Here is a 23,737-nt window from a genome sequence, read left to right as displayed (position 1 = left end):
TGGTTGGTAGGTGATGCAAAAATTTATCTCGTATCTCAGTCATGGAAATATGAAAATTACTGTAATCTTGATTTTTTTTTAAACGTGCTGTTAAGGCTTGAGTAATTTTGCATCTGAAGGCCCATTACATTGATAAATTACTCACACTATAAAAAACTATTGGAAAGCTAACTTAGAAAACAGTAAAAACAGTAGTTCCTCTATGACTGTGTTGTCTCAACTGGAAACCTGGTTGTTGATAATCTTAACAGAAAAATATTTTAATTGTACAGTTTTTTGTGTGTATTTATGCATGGCAGGGAAGATGGCTTAGTTGTACAGTATTTTTTATTCATGTTTACAGGGCAGGGAAGTATGGTTGCTTAAAAAACCTACACTTGAGCCTAAATACTGTATAGATCTACATACATTACTGATTTCTTTGACTTCTTAACACTTCTCATGAATGTAAATATTATTTTGATGGCTTGTAATGCTTTATATGCAATATTATTTTTGGTCTTTTTCTTCTTTACTTCTGTCCTTTTCTCTTTGGCTATGTATTGGGAACAACAGTACATATTTTAATAAAATTGGTTTTTATAATCTAGTGATAAGCTCCCCAATTCTGCTTGAACTTTAAAATCTTGGATATAGTCCAGGAGCTCTTTGGTTGATTTTTGTGTAAGAATTTGAACAGTGGTAGACATCATCCAGTGCTTTTTGTCACAGTCACCTATGAACAAACTATTTCAGCTGTTTTTGTACCTTGCTTGTGTCAGTCATTGACATCACTGCTTCTGCGATCAAACTGTGTTTAGGCATCTTGCTGTATTGTTTATTAGCAGAAAACATTCCAGTTCATGTATGTGAAATTTTTGCTTTTGCCCTTGGTGGTGTTTTCTCTCACACAGCTGTTTGGGATCCAGAATTTATGGTATACAAAACACAGGTTTAAAGGGCTTCTAAAGTAACAGCAGTCTTTCTTATGTAAGATCAGTCAAAATAACTCCTAAACACTTCCAAAAACTTTTGGACAACCGACTGTAAATAAAGTGCTGTCTGGCAACTTTCTCACTAAAACATGAAGCTACACCTTGCTAATGAGTGTTATGGCTGATGTGTTTGGAGGAATTTCCAATCTTTCCCTGTTTTCAGCCATAGTATTTTTGTTTTATTGTTATATTGTAGTAATATCTTACTAAATTAAAAGATGTTACTGTTATACTTTGAAGGCCATTAGGTTACCTCCCCGCATATTACAGCAGTTGTGGGTGGATTGGTTAAGCAAGCTGTATCTATGATCTGCTGATCTTGGAGAACAGTAGGTGCTTTTATTCAAGATACCATTGTGTTATTTAATCTTTCTCTTTTCCATTATATCCATCTACATATATCAGTTGTTTTTATGCTAAGCTGTTAAGCACTGTCACTTATCAAATCGGTAGCCTTATGCTAGATAATGAATGAGGTGCTATATGTTTGCCTGTTTTCCATCTTTTCTACACAAGTCATTTAGCTTTTGCCACCACATGTGTGACATAAGTAAGAGGCATTATTATAGAAAGTTTGATTTTTTCTTAATGTTTTCAATAGTGGCTTTGGAATATGCATTTGTTCCTATGGGGATACAAACTGATGCCTTTTCAGTGAAGGATGTGTTTCATGCACAAGCGAATGATCAGATGATTGTAGTTACAAGGTTAGCACCAGGATGGCACCAGTGGATGGTGTAGGTAGTAGACAGATGACCAGAGAAACCAGCTGTTGTTCTTTCAACAGGCATTCAGACTAGGATTTAGAATAGTACTTCATTTCTACAGACATGCATTAAAGATGTCTAAGAATACATATCTCCTGTCTTCAAGAGTGTTACATTCAAAAGGCACCCAAGGCATTCCAAGAAATCTTTCCCCCCTTCTTAATCAAGAGCTCATTAAGTAAGAGGTGTGGGTCTATCTCTTGCTTTCTGTAAGAATATTTGGTTTCCAAGGCCATAGGACAGCATTCTGGGGTAGATAGACAGCCTTTAACTTTTTCCAATCTTAGGGATGTAGCTGGCAAGTCATTAGACACTTTTTTATTAGGACCTTCACAAGTTGTGTAATCAACTAAGCTCCTTTTGGTATTAGTGAATTAAATTGTGCATTTTTAGGGCCACCCTTGTTTTAAAAACCACCTTAAAAGTAGTGGCCATAAGTATAAAGTTGCTGTGGTAAAAAGTAAAATGTCCGATCTTAATATGTAGTAGCTCATTCCAGGCCAATTGCTATGGCTTTTTGCTAATTGTGTGGTTTGAATCTTAAAGCTTTTTTTTATATTGTACAAACTCTAAGATTAGTTGTTATGAATTCCCAGTGTTAAGTAATTATTTCACCAAAAAGTTGTGTTACTGTTTACAATTTATTACAGTGTTATAAAGTTTCCAACACTGGATTTTCTTTTCTTTATAATACTTTTCCATGAAGGATTTTGTATTCAATGAAAACAAGTTTATCTTATTTAAGTAAAACCTGTATTCATATTGATAACTATTCATTAATTTTGTGTCTTCGGAAAGTGTGTTAAAACTTGTGTGTTTTGCGGTCAAATGAGACAACACTTGCTATAAGCATACAAACAAGCACATTCTGACAAATCCAGGAAAAAAGAGGCCCCTTTTGCGTGGAATTTTTGAGGTGGTTGTTATGAAAATGCAATTCTTTAGCTTTATAGAGCTACTTACCACACAGAGGAAATGAATCGAATATAGTCCTTAGAACACAACTTCGTATTTGGCAACTCAGTTTGTGATACATACCTGTAATTCCTACAAAACTTTAATTATCTCCCTTACTTCTTGTACTTTTTATACAGGCACACTGGGTGGTGACATTGGCTTAGCAATTTCATCTGCTATGATGCTATCGGGAATGTTCCAGTGGGGCGTAAGACAATCTGCTGAAGTAGAAAATCAAATGACTTCTGTTGAGCGAGTTCTCGAGTATTCCAAATTAGAGCCAGAGGCTCCCCTTGAAACTGATGAAAGTTAGTTTTATGGCATTATTCTTGATTTGAAAAGTATAATGCATAAAATTCATCTATAATGTAGTTATTTTATTTTCTAATATTAAAGGATAAATTTCATGAAAACTTATACATAAACATAACAGTAGGTAAAAGCTTATATTGAAGAAATCTTTGTTTCAGGTAAAAAACCAAGGGATACTTGGCCCGAGAATGGCAAAATAGTGTTCGATGATGTGTCTTTGCAGTATGTGGAAGACAACCCACCAGTTCTAAAGAATCTGAATTTCTGCATTAAAGGAAAAGAAAAGGTCAGATATTGGAGAGTGAGGTAGATGAAAAGCCAGAAGTTTATGTAGCACTTTCTACATTTCTTGAGTAATAATTGATTCTAAATTTACAAGTACCATTTGTTAGGGCATTCAACGTGGAAAAATTTCTTATTGCATAAAATGCCAGTTTTATTTGTTAAGGCAGTACATGTACTGTGTGGCTTATTGTTTCGCAGCATTTTTACATGATTTGTCCCCTGAAAATTATATATTACATTCTTTTTGTTTATGTAATCTGGAGTCCTAATAAATTTTCAGATTATGCACATAACATACCCTTGAGAGCATAGATGCAAATTATCTTAAACATTTAAAGATTAAATATTCATTTTTATCTTCCATATTTTATGTTGTTAAACTGTAAAATTTTTCCCTTAGAAGTAAAAGTACCTTAGTCTTAGAGACTACTACTTCTAATGGTAGTAGTATAAGAAAAAATTTGATTACCATTTAATACATGAGCAGAATTTATAGTAGTAATGTGCCATTGTTTAAATGTATTTTTACAATACATACAGCACTGTATATGTTGCTAATATGTTTTTAGTACAAGAAACTTTTTCATAATATTTTATATTGCCGTTTTTAGCCGTTATAAACAGGTTGACATATGATAAAGGTTTTCCAGCTATTATGTTTATTCATGTTTTTCTTTTCAAATGGGAATACATAATTACACTGATGCATATACTGTACTTCTTACAGATTGGCATAGTTGGAAGAACTGGCGCTGGAAAGTCATCCATGATAACGTCATTGTTCCGCTTAACTGAACCAAGTGGCATTATATTCATTGATGACATTAATGTGCAGGAGCTTGGTTTACATGATGTACGTGGGAATATTTCTATTATACCACAGGATCCAACATTATTTTCAGGCACTATGAGAAGAAATCTAGATCCATTTGATCAGTTTTCTGATGAAAAGTTGTGGAAGTCTCTTGAAGAAGTGCAGTTAAAAGATGCAATATCAGACTTACAGGGTGGTCTAGAAGCTAATATGTCTGAAGGAGGGATGAACTTGAGTGTTGGACAGCGCCAACTTGTATGCTTGGCCAGAGCCATCCTTCGTCACAATAAGATTTTGGTTTTAGATGAAGCCACTGCTAATGTTGATCCTAGGTAAGTACTATTATGGATTATCCTCACTCTTACTGCCTATTGTAGAAACATTTGTCTAATTTCTGTCAGTGTCTGGTAAAAGATATCTGTTTTTATTGTACAGAGGTACGCAAGTGACTATTGAGATAGATCTGGAGTTATAAAAGAGTTTAACTAGACCAGTGAATGAAAAATATTTATTTTCCCAATAGATTACAGCTTTGTTAAAACTGTAATTCAGTAGCCTGAAGATGCTGAAAATTCAGGCAAATTTCATTAAGAAAGTATTTCTATTAAACTTGGAGGTCTAGCTTCTCCAGTGAAGACAAACATTAAAAAAAAAAAGAAAAAAAAGTAGTGATTGGTTTGAACACGTTTCTTTCTTTTGTGGCAATGTCAGTTTTATTCCCTAGTCTTTGCTGAAATAGAATTGAATAGATGATATGATGTAAATTTAAAATTAAAAATCTTGGCACCATCCAAGGCTGGTGCTGGGACATAGAAGCAGTTTGAGATGTTTAAATGGATTAGTTCGTATCTTAGTGGATGGTGAGACTAATAAGAAATCAAAGGCAAGAAATAACCCTTGGCTTATTTAGACCGAGGAATAATGTATGAGGCATAGCAAGATAAACCTAAATTTTAATAAGAGAGACTTGAACCTCAAAGGACATCTCTTTATCAAAGTACAGTGTGTGAATTTTAGTGGAGATACTTTGATCAAGGATGTCAGAGGGACTTGGATTACAGGTAAAACATGGAACCACAATGTTAAGCTTCATTGAGCTACTGGTAATTTTGAAATTCTGAGTTTCTATATCTTTTCATACCTGTTTATCTCTACAAAGAGCTTTGGAATGGTAGGATAATTTGGATGGGCCAAGGGAATTGCCATGGAAAACTTCTTGGTCAAGAAAAGAACCCTGATGACAAGAAAAAGGAAAATTTTTTTAATGTCCAATGAGCAGCAGTTGAAGGAAAAGGGAGTAGAAGAGGAGATTTATAGCTTTTTTGCAGTGTTGACTTAACAATTCTATAAGAATAATTTTTCGGCTCCAGTGTCTGGCAATACCAATTGAATTCTTCACCACATAAGTTGGTGTTGATTGTTGATCATGCACATCTTTTAGGAACAAGTGAATGTGAACAAGCCATAATTTTTTTTTTGCATGCCATGAGAAAGAGATAATCTAGCACCTCAGTCATTGTCGTCTTCTCTTTTTGTGACAGAATCCTATTAAAGGCTACTTGGAGTGTAGTCAAGGAAGTGATAAATAAATGCTGTAGATGTCTGATACAGATTGCCATACTCCAAAGTCTAAGAGATCTTGTGTCTTAGTCATATTTTTACAAAGCATCATAAAAACTAAGCAGTGATGTTATTTACTATGATTCAAGGATCAAGTGTTGTGAGTGTAAAAGTTGGAGGTCTGTTGCTTGAAACATGAGCTTTGAGGGGTGTGAATTTGAAAAATTGATAGGTTTGGTTATATGTAATATAAAAGAATTTGGCCTGAATTGATAGTTTTATTATTTATGAGGTCAAGGTCAAATTAGAGTTGAGCTTTCTTATGTCTTAAGTTTGTCTATATAAAGGTAAAAATAACTACATTAACATTTAGTTGTAGTCCGTATGTATTTCTCAAGTGACTTAGTTCCCTTATCATAAATATGTTGTACACTTTTTTCCTAATGCAGAACAGATGCACTTATCCAGCAAACTATACGTACAAAGTTTGAAGACTGCACAGTCCTTACAATAGCACATCGTCTTCACACAATAATGGACAGTGATCGTGTTATGGTACTTGAAGCTGGAAGAATTGAGGTATGTTGAATTTTGTCTTACTTACTCTTTCTTGTACTGTTGAAATCTGGTTAGTCCTCCATGAGACTCATTTCCACTAAAGATCTTTATAAAAGTGCTTCCCACCAGTCCATGTACTATTACAATATTATTGCTAAGAAGTTTTAGAAAATCATAGGGCTGGCCTTCAGCAATCCAGAATATGTCATGTTTTCAAGTATGTTTTAAAGTCCTTAAAAATTGCAATTTGTGAAATCATATGGATATAAACATGCATTGTCCATATAATGTTATTTACAGCGCTAATGACTCCAGGTCAATTAGGCAATTGTAATTTTCTTTTTATTTTTTTTTATTTATAGGAGTTTGATGAACCCCACATCCTTCTGAAAAATGTAACCTCAAGATTTAGCACTTTAGTTCAACAGACAGGAAGATCAGCAACGGAACAGCTCCGAGAGATTGCTAAAAGGGTATGCTTTATTAGTTGTTTACAGGTCAGATATTTATGATAGCATCTGATTTTATTTAATGGTGTAGTTGTGAGGGACTGTAAGTACAGTATTACCTCAGACTTCAAACTTATTCGTTCCAGAAGGCTGGTCAAAATGTGATTTGTTCGAAATATGAAACATATATCCCATAAGAAATAAGGGAATCAGGATCATTTTTTCCAGCCAACCCAGAAAGTCCCCCTTTTCGATTTTTTCAATAATTAATCTGTTCAAAAGTCAAATTAAGTGTAAAGTAATAAAACAGTATGTTATAATGAAGGAAAGTTTAAAAAAAAATATGCTTCTGTGTACAATTTCCAAACTGTTTTGTGAAAATAGTGTGCAGCCAGCTGGAATGGAGGGAGGAGAAACAGGAACCCTTTGAAGGAACGTAAATGGTTGCAGTAGGCAAAGGTTGATAAGAAAATCAATTTTACTCATATTTTATGTATGAGAGAGAGAGAGAATTTTAAATAAACTTGAGGATTTTGCAAACAAATAAGTAAAAGTAAAGAATGTAAGGAAGAAAAGGAAAGAGATTAAATAACTTATCACAAGGAAGTCATTTAAACAAAAAATCAAAGACATGCAGAAGCTGAACACGGCGCCAGTGTGTTTAATATGGAGCAGGGTTACTTTTACACTGCTAAAAACTCATAAAAAGCAATTTGGCCAAATCAAGTGTAAGTGAAATAAACTGGCGAATAATCATCCCAGCCCTGCTGGGAAGTCAGTGGGAAGCAGACCCATCTCCCACTCATAACCCACCACCATCCCTCCCCTCACCTCTCCTCTCTATTGTCTGACTCAGTGCACTGAACACTGGCTCAAATAAGACATTTTTTTATTTTTTATTCCTGTATTTATTGTATTTTTATTGATTTTGTATTTTATCATTATTTGAAAGGTATTGTGAAATTACATTTTATTTTTATGTAAATTGGTACTGCTTTTGCATACGTACGTATAGTAAAGATTTTACAGTCTCCTCTTCTCTCCTTAAGAATATCACTATGTCTGATTTATGAGGAATAATGAATGAATGATTTAATCATTCATTCATTATTTCTCAAAAATATATTTCTGGGCTCAGCTCGTGTCGCTGCGCGAAATATCCTTTAATCTATTATTTCTAGGGTAAATGTACTAACACATACCAGAGAATAAATAAAATAAAGAAAAAGGTCAGTATAACTGACTCGCTCACCCTCCAAGAGGGTGTCGGTATGAACACTAGGCGAGTGAGACCACTACCACGAGCCAAATGCCAATAGAAATCTCCCACTACAAAAACCCTCCAAGAGGGGAGCCGACCCACAGGGTGAGCAGCACGTACTACTACTACTCCATCCCATGCTGCCGACTGCTGCGCCTCTGGTGGCCATCCTTTTCAGTTAGCGCACACGAGTCACACGTGCCATTTTTTCTCTGTGTTTTTTGTGCCCTTTCGTTGGATTTATCTATAATGGAGCGTGCAGCTATCGCAGCAGCTAAGTTAAGTACTCAGTATTTATGGTTAGTTGGTTTTTTCCGGCCCTGAGACAGTATTTGCCGTTTTTTAGGTATAAATACGAACTCTGGGTCGGAAGCATGGCAGCATGGTTCTGCCTCGTGGTGGGTTCGTTCTTGGTCTCCCATACCTAGAACATCCCCTTATCTATGTACGCTCTATATTATTATCCGCTTTACTTAGGGTACTGTCTACTCAGGTTTGTCATGCATGCATGTCTTTTACCTTATGTAGGTTTCTTCTATCCAGACCCTAGTCCCGGCTCTTAGTATCGGCCTCTGACTAGCTTTGAGTGGTAGTCTTGCCTTCGGGTTAGTCGTACACTCCTGGATTTTTTCTCCTACTATATTGCTTTCTTTCTTTCATTTTTATTTATTTATACTATGTATTTTGTTATAGTTAGGTTAGTTAGGCGTCTGGCTTAGCCTAGGTCCTGGCTCATTGAGCCTATACTACCGCTCATCAGTTCGGTTGCTTCCCTATAGCATCTCTCTGATCAGTTGGTTTTGGCCCAGTGGGCCTATATGCTACTGCTTTTCAGTTCAGTTGCTTCCCGATAGCATCTCTCTGATCAGTTGGTTTGTCCTAGGCTTAGTTGTCTTGTTTTGGTCTTACCGCCTCGTGGTCACTACGTGATCACGAGGCAGCCAGACGCCTGCCCAGTCACCTTCCCCCCCTCCCGCTCTTCCATAGAGTCGGGGGAGGGTGGGTCGGTCTACCCATGCTCGCTCCACATACCCGAGCCTGCCTCCCTCTCTCCCCCCAGGCGGAGGGAGTAGGGGGACGGGACAGACCCAGACTGGACTCGACCTCTCCGGCTTCTCGGTCCGGCCGGGTGGTAACGTGGTGGGGGGTACTGGCCTTTCCCCCCCTCCGTTGCTACCTTGTCGCTCCGTGCTAGCTCGAGCCTGTATGTCTTCTCGCTCTTTCCCACCTTACTAGGGCTCCTTTCCTGACCGGAGTCCTGGCATCCAGCGGAGAGATGTTAGTCCACCCAGCAGAGTGGACCGGAACATACAGTGGGTCCCTGCTAACCTTACCGTATTGCTGAGTTACTACACTCCGCTACGCACTGGACTTAGTCCGGTTCGTTTGAGTTTTAGGTTTAAGTGTTTTTAGATTAACTATAAGTTTATCTTAAGTACCTTAAACCATCCCCCCCTCCCTTGCATGTCTTACCGGATCTCTCCGGGGTTATAGCCTATTCAGGCGATTCAGGGAGGGGTTATGCCCAAAATTTTTTCCGAGCTCCGGCATGCAACGGAGTTCTTCTGTCCTTTAGCCTGTAAGTGATATTCTTTAAGATACTCATGTGTCTTCCCACTTACAGACCACCAACTGTGAGCATCCGGGATGCGCCGCCACACTTCAGGACCCATGTGGACACGAAGTTTGCCGGTCCCATGCTCCATGCGCGACTCCGCACGGGGACATCCAGGTCTGGTACCATGAGACGTGTACCATATGTTACGATCTGGTGAGCCAGCTTTTAGACGGGGTAAGTATTCCATCTCCGGTAGCTGCTCCGCTTCTGTTATAGTGCTTAAGTTTTCATCATTCACTCTAACTTAAGGCATGTAAGTTTAAGTTATACTTTAAGTTTTAGTTTTAAGTGATTCTTAAATCTAATCTACGCCCTCTCTTCCAGGCGCCGGCAGTGAGGGATACCGCACTGGCAACCCTGCGGGCCTGGGTCGGCGGTTTTGGGAAGAACGCCGCCAAGGGTATGCCCTACATCCTAGAGAAACGGTTGGCGGTACTAATCTTCCCCGGAGGCAAGGCGACAGGATACGTCGACCCAGTAGAGGCGGCCCCGACTATCGCCTTCATCCAACAACAGCTGGCTGCCTCATTAACTGACCAAGACCAGGATATCTCCACGGACGTCGCGACTTTAGATATTAATGTGGAACCTATGGTAGGTGTAGACGACCTGTTGGTCGAGGTAGGTAAGGTGGACACCCAAGGGTCACCCTTGGGCGTAACTGTTTCTTCTACTCCTGCAACCTCTCCATCCTTCCAAGGCTTTACAGGTGATGAATTGTATACTCCTCCTGACGCTTCGGTTAGACCTAAGGTCAAGGGTCAAGCAGTGAAATCCTTGACAAAGACGTCGTCGTCGTCTAAGAAGACGGCTTCGGCTTCATCCTCCTCGCGTAAGTCTCCGGCTGGGAATCCCGGAGCAGACAGGTCTAAAGCTTCTAGCTCCGGCTCTAAGTCCTCGAGGAGTAAATCCTCCAGAGAGAGATCTCGCACTCCGGCAGAGTCACCAGTTCCGCTACCCTTGGTTCCGGTTCAGAGCCACCCCTCCACCTCCGCAGCAGCTCCGGCTTTGGACTCCAATGCTGGCCTGTTGCAACAGGTGGGCGACCTGGTTGGGTCCCTAAAGAGTAGCATGGAACAAATGATCTCTCGATTGTCGGATAGGATTACTTCTCAAGACTCCATTATAGCCGGACTGAGAGAAGCTCCTCTAGCCTCTCCTCCACTTTCCAATACAAGTGGAACTCAGCTTCCTCCGTATGACTCGCTACCTCCGTTCTCGATGAACAACCCATGGAGAGTAGCGTCATACGCCCCCTTCCAAGACGGTCTCATTTCTATACCGGAATTTGGAACTCGAAGGATAGAGGACTTCGAGTTCTACCCGGAAGACCTCCAGCCTCCGTTCATAGGCTACGCAAGGCTCACAGCTTCAGCCATGGTTCGGGATGATAGGGTACCAAAGGAGACAGTCCTCTATTCACGAGACCAGGCTCAGAGAGAATGGCTCAGGTGTTTAGAGGACATGGATTGTTCTAATACCAAGATACAACCTTTTAAGAGTCCCTTTACCATTTTCACAATGGATGAGAGTACCCCGCTCCCGTTCCTGACAAAGATCGCGAGGTCTACCATCCCAGCGGCCCAGAAGGGGGAACCCATACCTCAATTGAAGGAAGCAGATCCCACATCTCCGTTACTCCCCTCAGCCGGAGAATTGTGGGAAGACTTGCCGAACACCTTCTCAGCTGGCAAACTCAAACCGGACTGTGCTATGGAGCAGTTTGGTGAAAAGCTACCCAGGCTCCCAGATAGCCTTATTCAGGCTGAATTTGACGCTAAATCGCGATTAGCCAGATCAATTAACTCTATGGCTATGACCGAGGTGGCCACCATAGCCTATGGCTCAGAGCCGCTTTTTAAGCTCATGACCAAATCCCTGACTCAAACGGTACAGTCAGATATGTTTGAGTTTGCCACTGCTAGAACGAATTGTAGGAAGCATGTCCTACAAGAGGCAACCATTCGGCATGAGCCGAATAGGTTACTCTCGTCTAACATCTGGGGAGCAGATCTCTTCCCAGAAGCTATGGTGAAGGAAGTCCAGTCGGAGGCTACGGGGTTGAACCAGAGCCTTAAGGACCGTTGGGGCCTTACGGCTAAGAGGAGGCAAGACCTAACAGCTAAAGGTAAGGGGCAGAGGAAACCCAGGCGTTTCCAACCTTACCAGAAAAAGCAGCCACGCTTTCCTCAGCAAGTTCCAGCGGTGCCTTTAGTGCAAACAGCCCAACCTTCCACTTCTAAAGCTCAATCACAGCCAATTTATGTGATATCCCCTCAGCCTCAGCCCTCCACCTCTTACGCCATCTCTCCAGCTTACAATCAAGCCTTCGAGAGTCAAGCTTCACAGAAGTATGACCGCTCGGGTAAGGGAGGCAGAGGTAAGCGTTCCTTTCGTGGGAGAGGATCGGGAGGCCCCTTTAATAGGGGAAAACACTTCAGAGGAGGCCGAGGCGGTTACCAGAACCAATGAAGAACTTCAGGTAGGAGGGAGGCTGTTTCACTTTCGCCACCGGTGGAACTTCAGCGAATGGGCTCAGAGCATAGTGTCAAAAGGCCTGGGTTGGAGCTGGTTGACGAACCCACCTCCATCCAGACCTTTCCGTCAACTTCCTTCCAAGGAATTGACAGAGTACGCGGAGGACCTCCTTCAGGAAGGAGCTATAGCGAGAGTCAAGAGATTAAAATTTCAAGGTCGCTTGTTCAGCGTGCCAAAGAAAGGCTCACAAAAAAGAAGGGTAATCTTAGACTTGTCCCGCTTAAACTAGCCATCCGCTGCGACAAGTTCAAGATGCTCACGATCTCGCAGGTGCGGACCTTACTTCCCCGTGGGGCCGTCACCACCTCTATCGATCTTACACACGCCTACTATCATATCCCTATTGCAAGGCACTTCCGTCCGTATCTGGGTTTCAAGATAGGAGACCAGACATTCTCTTTCAAGGTAGTTCCCTTCGGACTCAACGTGGCACCCAGGGTGTTCACGAAGCTAGCGGAAGTGGTAGTGCAACAACTCAGGTCACAAGGGATTATGGTAGTAGCGTATCTCGACGATTGGTTGATCTGGGCTTCAACAGTCGAGGAATGCAACAGAGCTACACTGAAAGTGATTCAGTTCCTGGAATATCTAGGCTTCAAGATAAACAGGACCAAGTCAAGACTCACTCCAGAGTCAAACTTTCAGTGGCTGGGCATTCAATGGAATCTATCCTCCCATACTCTGTCGATTCCATCAACCAAAAGGAAAGAAATAGCGAAGTCAGTCAAGCAATTTCTAAGTCACAAACTGGCGTCAAGGAGGACTCAGGAAAGGATCCTGGGTTCTCTCCAGTTTGCATCAGTGACGAACGTCTTAATGAAAGCCAAACTGAAAGACCTAACCAGAATCTGGCGCTCACGAGCAAATGTCAGGTCCAGGGACAAACTATCCTCAGTCCCTCTGATTCTAAAGAATCGACTTCGGCCGTGGGCGTAAGTCAAGAATTTGTCGGTGTCAGTACCCCTTCAGTTCCCTCCACCAGGGATCACCATCCACACAGACGCGTCCTTAAGCGGTTGGGGAGGGTATTCCCAGGTCAAAAAGGTTCAAGGAACTTGGTCACCTCAGTTCCGTCAGTTCCATATAAACGTACTGGAGGCAATGGCAGTGTTCTTGACTCTAAAAGGTTGCGTCCACCAAAGTACTCCCACATAAAGCTAGTCCTGGACAGTGCAGTGGTAGTACATTGTATAAACAGAGGAGGCTCCAAGTCACGTCATCTAAATCATGTCATGGTAGCCATCTTCTCCCTGGCAGACAAGTTCAGTTGGCATCTCTCCTCCACTCACATAGCTGGAGTGAGAAACGTCATAGCAGACGCGCTATCCCGATCAGTGCCCCTAGAGTCGGAATGGTCACTGGACAACAGTTCGTTCCAATGGATCCTTCAAAGAGTTCCAGGGCTACAGGTGGATCTCTTCGCATCTCAAGCGAACCACAAACTGCCGTGTTATGTAGCCCCCAACCTGGACCCTCTGGCCTTTGCCACGGACGCCCTGGCTCTAGACTGGAACAACTGGAAGAAGATTTATGTCTTCCCTCCAGTGAATCTTCTCATGAAAGTGTTAAACAAACTCAGGACATTCAAGGGTCAAGTGGCTCTAGTAGCCCCAGACTGGCCGAAGAGCAATTGGTATCCCCTAATTCTGGAACTGGGTCTTCGTCCTCTTCGGATCCCCAACAATCCCAGGCTCTCCCAGTCAGTACAAACGAAGACTGTGTTCGCTTCCTCAGGGATTCTCAAAACCCTAACTTTATGGATTTCATGAAGTTTGCAGCGAAAAAGAGATGCGAATATTGACCCTCAGAATATTCTCTTCTTGGAATCCGATAAAAGGGATTCAACTTTGAGACAGTATGATGCTGCTGTCAAAAAGTTAGCAATCTTCCTGAGAGAATCAGATATTAGAATCATGACAATTAATTCAGCTATATCCTTTTTCAGATCCCTATTTGAAAAAGGTTTAGCAGCTAGCACGATTACGACAAACAAGTCAGCCTTGAAAAAGATATTTCAATTTGGGTTCAACATAGACTTGACGGATTCCTACTTCTCGTCTATTCCTAAGGCATGTGCTAGACTTAGACCTTCTGTAAGGCCTACGTCAGTTTCATGGTTCTTAAACGATGTTCTAAAACTGGCTTCAGAAACCGATAATGACACATGCTCGTTTATAATGCTCTTAAGAAAAACCCTATTTTTATTAAGCTTAGCTTCAGGAGCAAGATTTCAGAACTGTCGGCTTTATCCGAGATCCGGATCATATTCAATTCCTTCCCACAGGGGAAGTCCTACTTTCTCCGGAACGTAGCTTTTTAGCAAAGAATGAAGATCCTTTGATGAGGTGGGAACCTTGGAAGGTACTACCCCTTCCACAAGATGTATCTCTTTGCCCAGTTTCAACCTTACGAGCCTTTCTGTCCAGGACCTCCTCATCCTCATCGGGTCCCCTCTTTAAGAGGGAAAAAGGTGGAACTTTATCCATTAAAGGCATCAGGCAACAAATCCTGTACTTTATTAAGCAAGCCAATCCTGACTCTTTCCCGAAAGCACATGATGTCAGGGCAGTAGCCACCTCAATTAATTATTTCCAACATATGAACTTCGATGAGTTGAAAAAGTATACCGGATGGAAATCGCCGACAGTGTTCAAACGTCATTACCTTAAGTCCTTGGAAGCTCTGAAATTTTCAGCAGTAGCAGCGGGTAACATAGTTTCCCCTGACTCTAGCTAATCTGTAGTAGAAGATTCAGTCCTCCTTTCTACCTGCCTCACCCAACAGTTCGTCTATTCCTACCTTGTTCATTTACATTCACCTTGTGTCTTAGCTGCTTTTATGATGATGTAGTGGGTGCCCCTTATTTTTTTGCTAGGGACACTCACAGATGATTACAGATATTGATCTCATGGATGTTATCCCCTTATTTTTATGCTAGGGGATACATCTTAATTATGATGGTTACGGGTTTTGTATATTAAGTCATATACATTCCTTTATATATTATTATTGTTGATTGATTTGTTCATTTGATTATATTAATTGCTATAGTATTTTTGATACATGCCTTTACACAGATACCATTTTGATACATGTAAGCCATTTTACCTCTGTATATATGTAAATTACCTTATGTTAAGAAACATGATTAGAATTAAGTGTAATTTAAGCATATTTCTATTTTTGTATCACTGTGTATATGTATCTTTTTAGCAATTATATTCTTTTTATATTTAATTTATCTTTTATTTGAGACCTATTCTGATTTATTTTATTACTTTTGTTTACTTTTGTTTACAATCTTGTGCTATTTCTCTGGTACGATTTCGCGCAGCGACACGAGCTGAGCCCAGAAAAGGGATTTTGACGTAAGGAAAAATCTATTTCTGGGCGATTGGCTCGTGTCGCCAGCGAAATCCCACCCTACCCATCCCTTCGCCCAAGATTGTCTGCTAACTTCAGGATGGCCACCAGAGGCGCAGCAGTCGGCAGCATGGGATGGAGTAGTAGTAGTACGTGCTGCTCACTCTGTGGGTCGGCTCCCCTCTTGGAGGGTTTTTGTAGTGGGAGATTTCTATTGGCATTTGGCTCGTGGTAGTGGTCTCACTCGCCTAGTGTTCATACCGACACCCTCTTGGAGGGTGAGCGAGTCAGTTATACTGACCTTTTTCTTTATTTTATTTATTCTCTGGTATGTGTTAGTACATTTACCCTAGAAATAATAGATTAAAGGATATTTCGCTGGCGACACGAGCCAATCGCCCAGAAATAGATTTTTCCTTACGTCAAAATCCCTTATGTGCTCCCTCCATCTCCCGTTGTGTGCATCACTGCAATGACGTATGATTCTTTTTTTCATCATTTATGCTAAATATGTAATATTGTGAAAAGTTTTATTCTTTCACTTAATGTTTTATTGAATTTGGTTATCATTAAATTAGTATTCTGTCTCACTCGGCACACTGTACACTGGCTCAATTAACCCTTTAACGCCGAAGGGGTATAATAAAAATCGTCTCCCGTATGCCGAGGGGGTCTAGGAGTGAGTGCCGAAGTGGAAAAAATATTTTTTTCAAAAAATCACAGCGCGCTTAGTTTCAAGATTAAGAGTTCATTTTTGGCTCCTTTTTTTGTCATTGCCTGAAGTTTAGTATGCAATCATCAGAAATGAAAAAAAATATCATATATAAATACTGCGATATATGATAGAGCGAAAACAAAATTTCATATATAATTGTATTCAAATCGCGCTGTGAGCAAAACAGTTAGTTTTTTCGTTGTATTGTACACTAAATTGTGATCATTTTGGTATATAACACATTGTAAAACGATCAAAGCAACACAGAGAAAATTTTATCACAAAATGATACACGAATTCGTAATGCGCGGACGTAACAAAATGTTTTTTTCAAAAATTCGCCAGAAATCTAAATATTGTTCTAGAGACTTTCAATTTGTTTCAAAATGAAGATAAATGATTGAATATTACTATACTGTAAGAGTATTAGCTTACAATTGCAGTTTTTGACCATTTCGGACAAGTTAAAATTGACCAAATGTCGAATTTTTAAAATATTTTTTTTATATGCAAATATTTCAAAAATGAGAAAAGCTACAACCTTCAATTATTTTTTGTTGAATTTTACATGAAATTGCGCACATTTTCATATATAAAACTCTATGAAACGCCTAATATGAAAGGAGCAAATATTACAAGAATGCGACGTATGCATTTCGGAGATTTGTGGCGGAGAATCCACACGCGGAGGGAAGGAAAGTTTTTTTTTAAATTCACCATAAATGTAAATATTGTGCTAGAGACTTTGAATTTGTTTCAAAATGAAGATAAATGACTGAATATTACTAGACTGTAAGAGTTTTAGCTTACAAATGCGTTTTTCGACCATTTCAGTAGAGTCAAAGTTGACCGAACATGGTTTTTTTTCCATTTATAGTGATTTATATGCAAATATTCCAAAAATGAGAAAAGCTACAACCTTCAATTATTTTTTTTGTATTCTACATAAAATTGCGCACATTTTCATATATAAAACTTTATATAACGACTAATTTAAAATGGTGCAAACATTACGACAATCGGACAAAAAAATTTATGATTTTTTTCGGAAGTTACTGTGCGGACGTAAGGAAAATATTTTTTTTTTTTATAAATTCACCATAAATCAAAATATTGTGCTTGAGACTTCCAATTTGTTGCAAAATGAAGGTAAATGATTGAATATTACTATAATATAAGAGTTTTAGCTTACAATTGCGTTTTTCGACCATTTCGGTAGAGTCAAAGTTGACCGAAAGTTGATATTTTGGCACTTATCATTATTTATATGAAAATATTTCAAAACTGATGAAAGCTATAACCATGGGTTGTTTTTAGTTGTATTGCGCATGAAATTGCGCACATTTCCATATATAAAACTTTATGTAACGGCTAATTTAAAATGGTGCAAACATGGCAATCGCACGAAAAAATTTATGATTTTTTTGGAAGAGTTACCGCGCGGACGTAAGGAAAAAGTTGTTTTCATAAATTCACCATAAATCGAAATATTGTGCTAGAGACTTCCAATTTGTTGCAAAATGAAGGTAAGTGATTGAATATTACTTGAATATAAGAGTTTTAGCTTACAATTGCGGTTTTCAACCATTTCGGTAGAGTCAAAGGCGACCGAAGGTTGAAATTTTGGCACTTACCTTATTTATATGAAAATATTTCAAAACTGATAAAAGCTACAATCATGAGTATTTTTTGTTGTATTCTACATGAAATTGCGCACATTTTCATATATAATACTCCATGTAACGGCTAATTTAAAATGGTGCAAAAATTATGTCAATGTTACGAAATCATTTCTGAGATGTGTCACTGATAGTTTTTAGTGCGATAAGAAAGAAATTCGCGCTTGCGTGCCTGCGTAACGATTTTAAACAAAACAACGCCTTGATCCATGAGCTCCCAGCATCCCCCAAGGTGCGTGATTCAAAAGTTTTTGCCTGGTAGGCCTATAAGTATTTTTCCGCGAATTTTTAAAAAAAATTTTTTTTTTTTATATCGATGTACCATACGTCCAATCGGCACCCGACAGACAATTTATGTCGACTTTTAATATGTCCAATCAGCGTTAAAGGGTTAAGACATTTTTTATAGTTGTATTGTTTGTATTGCATTTGATTGTTTTCATATTTTATTATGTTAAATTCATTGTGAAATTCCCTCTTTTCATGTGAATTATTATTGCTTTTACATACATACAGTAATATTTTAACTTTTCTCCTTCTCTCCTCAATAATAACGCTCCCTTGTTCAGTCTCAAGTCAGCTGCGCGTGACGTCAACGCAGTGGCGTATGATTTTGTACATCTTTTAGTCTAGATTTTATATATATATTTTTTTTAATGCTACAAATTGGAATCAAGAAAATATAGGCTGATGAAAACTTGAGGCTGTAGCCCATATACTATGTATTAGTTGGGGAGATTCCAGGTCTAAATCAGTCCTTTTATTCCTTTGAACATCTTACCACACTTACAAGCCATTTTGTGGCAAGGGCTCTTACTAGCACGTACATACAAATCTGGATTAAGCTAAACCACCCAAACTTGAGGCTGCAGTAAAGCAGTTAACAAATAAACTTAAATTTGAAAACAATTATGAAAGTTAATGCAAACATCAAAGCAAGAAAGAGACTGAGGGTCCAGCCAGGTCAAGTGGTTTTTGGCTGTGTACAATTAACACATTTTTCTGGTGCTTTATTATTCTCAGTTGGGGCAAGAATAATGGCCAACACCATCATTATTTAAGTATGTTACTATTTTCAAATCTTCAGATCCTCTGGCTTTAATTGCTTTTCCTCTTCATTCAGACTGTTCAAATACTAATTAAGATATAATGTTACTAGACTCTAAATCTGGATCAAAGAATTTTCAGTTAACTTGAATGAATTTAAAGCATAATTGGACACAATGTATCATTTCTTTTCTCTTGGTATGATTATGATATATAAATGAAAGTATCTTAAATATTTCAGGCCTACTTAGCAAGACATCCCTCAGTATCTGACCTCCAGAACAAGGAAAGTGAAACCAATGATCATGATGAGCCAGATAATAAGAGAACTTGTGTTACTGAAACAAGCACACCAGAAGAAACCAACATTACAGGTGAAACGGGTGCTAAAGAAAGTACCAAACTGTAAAAGTTTATCGAAAAATCATAAGAAAGGATAACATTTTTCTGTGTGATTGGAAGGTGTTTTTACAACTGGCAATATGAAGTTAGTACATGTTCAATACTTATTGGTGTTTCTGTGTCGAATTTTAATATGTTAAATACATCAGCCTTTGGAATATGGGCAGATATTAACCCTGAAGTATGCTGCCTTTACAGCTAAATTCTCACATCACCTAGGACAAAATATGGTAAGGTATTTTAGATTTCTTTTAGAATCAGATGGGAACTTTTGATATTGCTGTTATAAAAGTTGCAATATTGTTGTGGGGATACATATTTTGTGGGGATACCATATTCTATGCAAAACTTTATTCATATATTTAGCAAGAACTGAAAATATGTAAAGGATTTACTATACTGCTATATACAGTTTTCTTTTTCACATTTTTTAATCCAAAAGTGACCAAGTTTACATACAATTATTGGCACCCATACCAAGATGAACTTATGGTAATTAGATATGGAAATTATCCTTGAGATTTAAGATCTTTAGTTAAAGGATTTTTGTTCAAAGCATGTTAAACATTCTATGTAGTATAGACTTTTAATTTTTCATATACAGATGTATCTCATAATAGTATTTGATTTGAAAAATAATCAAGCATTCATTGATAACTTGTTTTTTTATGATATTGAAAATAAAAAATGCAGAAAGACTACAACTTTTAAATATTGAACAGAATATGTATTACTTTATGGGTTGTAGGCAACTTACCCATTTTGTACTAGGGAACCTTTTTTCACATCTACACATTAACTGATAAAGGTGTTGCTTGATTTTATAGCCATGGTTGTAAAATCTCACATACAGAGCGAACCTTTTACTGCGTAAACCAGGTTTTATGTTCATTTAAGGACTTATTTAAGACTATGTATTTCATGTCATTTAGCATGAGCTTGTCTGATATGGCACTTATAAATTATCACAAACATTTGCATTTGTAGTGTATTTTGTTTAAATAATGAATGTACATCATGAATTATTACCAAAGAAATTTCAGAGAGGTCTAATAGCTACATTATTTATTAAGTAGTTCAACCTGACTGCTGAGCTGATTAGTTTAGTTCTTACATTTTCAATTTTATAAGTCAGGTGAGATTTGGTCTCCATCATAATTTTGACATTAGTTTAAGTGTTTTTGTACTTCAGTACTACAAAATCAATGATAGCTTGTTAAAATACAGTTATCTTGTACTCCCTGATGTCTTCAAAATATACATATGTATTTCCCTCAAGAATCTTCGCTTTCAAGTTTTTTAAATTCTCATAACTCATTTTCTTGAGTTTAGAATTTTAAAACTTTCATAGCTCAAATTGCATAGACAGTCAGACTGTGATCAACTTTTCTCAACTTATGGCCATTTGCATTTATGACCAAATGAATTTCCAATAAAAATAAATCTAGATCGATCTACTTTTCAAATAAATAGTAGAAGAAAATGCACAAAAAAAACTACTGCAAGTAAAAGATAATTTTCAAGTAAAATACAAAGATCCATGCATACGCAAAAACTTGCATAATACAATCCATTGTATGTATTTATTTCTCAAGGTCAGGAGCACAACCCAGTCATAAGTCAAGGATTGTGTTCATCTTAAAAAAATGTATGAATGAATATGCTATACCTCAATTGAGTAATTCCCTGATCTATGCATTAAGGTTAGGGACTCAACCCAAGGATAGTGGAACTTGACCTGCAGGTGTTGCAGTGTTAATGGACATCTCAGAATTGTGTACATTAATTTCTATATTTTTTTATACTTACTAAGAATAGAATAGAAACACCATAGTGATCAGCTGCAGAATAATGTAAAGTTGTTTTAAACACTGTAATAAAAGAAAATTAAATATCTGTAGCTAAAAAGGCTGGGATTTTGATTCCCAACGTTATTTATGCCATTTGAGAAAGTCAGCATTAGAAAGGTTAAAATTCACTTTAGAGAGGATTAGTATGTACTTCCTTAGACTGATGGACCGTTTGACATGAGCTGCAGTGTGTAGAAAAATTACAAGAACTCCAAATTCATGAGGTTGCTCTTTATATAAATAAATTTTCATGTATTTTCACAGATGTGATCCATTGTTAACAGGCAGAACTCTATTTCATCTTTTGATTGTTAACTTTCTAAACAGTCTAGTTTGTAATTAAATTTTGGGGCTTCCAGTAAGGATGCTATTTAATACAGAAGGAAATTTAACACCCCTCTATATATTTTCATATTGACACCAAGTTTTTTGACCAATTTTGTGGATTCATCATAGCAATTTTTATATTAATGCCCTGTGCAGATTTAGACCGGGCATTTCATTCTCAAAAACAATACAGTTACACAATTTCAAATAAACTCCAGAGTAGTTTAATGGATAATTTATTATGCACTTGCAAAAACTCAGACAAATGAGCCAGCATAGTACTAAGCAGGCTTTGTCATCTGATCATGTGAACTTTCCCAGTAATGTGATGATTTCTTACAGGTCTAGGGGAAAGAAATGAAAAACTTAGACTGTTCTCTGGTACCCTCAGTTATTGCCTTAAGTTTTCTTTGTGCAAAAGTCACTAGGAAATCATTACTGACATTGAATGAAAATTAAGAACATTTGGACTGAAGATGAACCCAGGGAAGGGTTCGGAAGCTTTCTGTAAAGTCTTCAAAATTATACACGGACTTTTTACACTGTATTATTGTGGATTCTTTAGAACATTAAGAACATTGATATAAATGGGTCAAACCACCTCACAACATTCACATTCTGAATGTAGAAAACTGCCCTTCTTTGTATTTCATAATTCATTTAAACTGTTGAAAAGACTGATGTATCATTATAGAACAATTTAGGTTTTTCTCTGCCTTGATGTGTATTTTCTGAATCATTCGAACTGCCTTTTCTAAAATATTGATTTGCCATGCACTGATAAGAGTTCATTCATACACTTCCCTTGTGGTAACTAATCTGGGTTTTGAAAGCCATGCCATCTCTTTACTAAGTAAATATTGATTGGACTTGGTAAATCTAAGTGAAGCAATTTCTCAACTTGTGTGTATTGTATTACAAAGATCTTTCCAGTGCATTTGTTGCTGGTATTAGTTCCAATAAACATTTTTCAGGTTTTCCTAATTGCCTTTTAGCTACATTAAGGGTATAAATACAATGACTATAATACCCTATACTATATCTTAATGTACATCATATTACAGAACACATTACTACTGCTGTAAATAAGAAAACTGAATGTCTATCCAGTATGTGGTGCTACTTGGGTAATGATTTTAAAGTGCAACATGTTTCACATTATTCTTTGTGACATTAAAATGCTGAACTGTTGGTCGTGTATCAAATGACTAACTTTAAGTAATGGCTAAAGCAAGATGCCTTATGTTATATATAGTTCCTGTGATAATTTACCTAAAGACTTATATATCTGTAACATGTATATATGTACTGTATTACTATAAGAAACCACAAAGAACCATAAAATCAACCCCAAAAATATTAATTTTGTAGATTAATTATTTGTAATAAAATGTTACCTGTTGATGCTTTAGATTTTCCCTTTGTTCTGTTCTGAAACTGATGTGTTGACAGAGGTTTTAGTCAGCTAGGTACCATATATAAAGGTTTAATCAAACGAGAAAATTAATATTGTACAACATAATTTTGAATGCCAAATGAACTGATGATATGGAAGCTACTTTTGAGGAGTATGCTATGATTGTCAATGAAGATGAGGCAATCCATTTTATATACAACTTACAGGTCTCCTATGTAAAGATGGTTTGTCACAGATTCCATGAGGGGTGGCTAGAGGTGAGCCCTTTATGTAAGGACCTCAGGTTTGTGTTAGGAAAAATACAAATTACTTTAAAAATTTGTCATTTGTCCTACAAATACACAGACCCTCGGTCTTTACATATGGGAGACTTACTCCTGGGTGGGAGGATTCTAGGCAAATCTCTTAAGTGACTGGTAGTTTGCCTCACCTGGGGCTCTTTCCTGGTCATGCAAAATCAAAGGAATGAGAGCCATGCCTCTGATCTGCTGAGCATGTGTGATGTTCAACTGCCAGATTTCTGGGGCTTCGAATAAATGGAAGGTTACTTCATTGATTTGAAGATAGGCTTGGATAAACCCACATTATCGGGGACAATAACGCTGAAGATAACCAATGGGTTGGTTCATTGTCTGTCCTTCTCTCCCCTTGCTAGAGAGAGGGTAGGAATTGCATCTATTAATCCAAAAAGAGCTAGATTACAGACAGAATATACTCCAAAAAGAGCTAGATTATAGACAGAATATACTCAAGTCATCTAGCACACCTGTGTATGCCCGTCTAATACGTGACAGTTTGCTAACCATCCCTTAGAAGGGTACAAAAGAGAAGGTAGGAGGCTAGT

The 23,737-nt window shown here is 38.0% G+C and overlaps 1 protein-coding gene across 1 annotated transcript in view; it reads left to right on the top strand.

Annotated features, from left to right (window-relative positions):
• LOC135225285 (ATP-binding cassette sub-family C member 4-like) overlaps window positions 1-22,878 on the top strand; it is a 283,886-nt gene extending 261,008 nt beyond the window's left edge. The window contains exons 31-36 of the mRNA XM_064264615.1: window positions 2,836-3,006; window positions 3,169-3,296; window positions 4,023-4,441; window positions 6,119-6,248; window positions 6,590-6,700; window positions 19,139-22,878. Coding sequence (XP_064120685.1) covers window positions 2,836-3,006; window positions 3,169-3,296; window positions 4,023-4,441; window positions 6,119-6,248; window positions 6,590-6,700; window positions 19,139-19,306 — 1,127 coding nt within the window. The 3' untranslated portion in view covers window positions 19,307-22,878. The remainder of the gene's footprint in view (window positions 1-2,835; window positions 3,007-3,168; window positions 3,297-4,022; window positions 4,442-6,118; window positions 6,249-6,589; window positions 6,701-19,138) is intronic.
• Window positions 22,879-23,737: the final 859 nt, after the last annotated feature.

The sequence above is a fragment of the Macrobrachium nipponense genome, chromosome 13 (assembly GCF_015104395.2).
Source record: "Macrobrachium nipponense isolate FS-2020 chromosome 13, ASM1510439v2, whole genome shotgun sequence".
In the NCBI taxonomy this organism is placed as follows: domain Eukaryota; kingdom Metazoa; phylum Arthropoda; class Malacostraca; order Decapoda; family Palaemonidae; genus Macrobrachium; species Macrobrachium nipponense.
The sequence above is the reverse complement of the archived record's forward strand: the minus strand, read 5'-3'. Positions and strand labels throughout refer to the sequence as shown.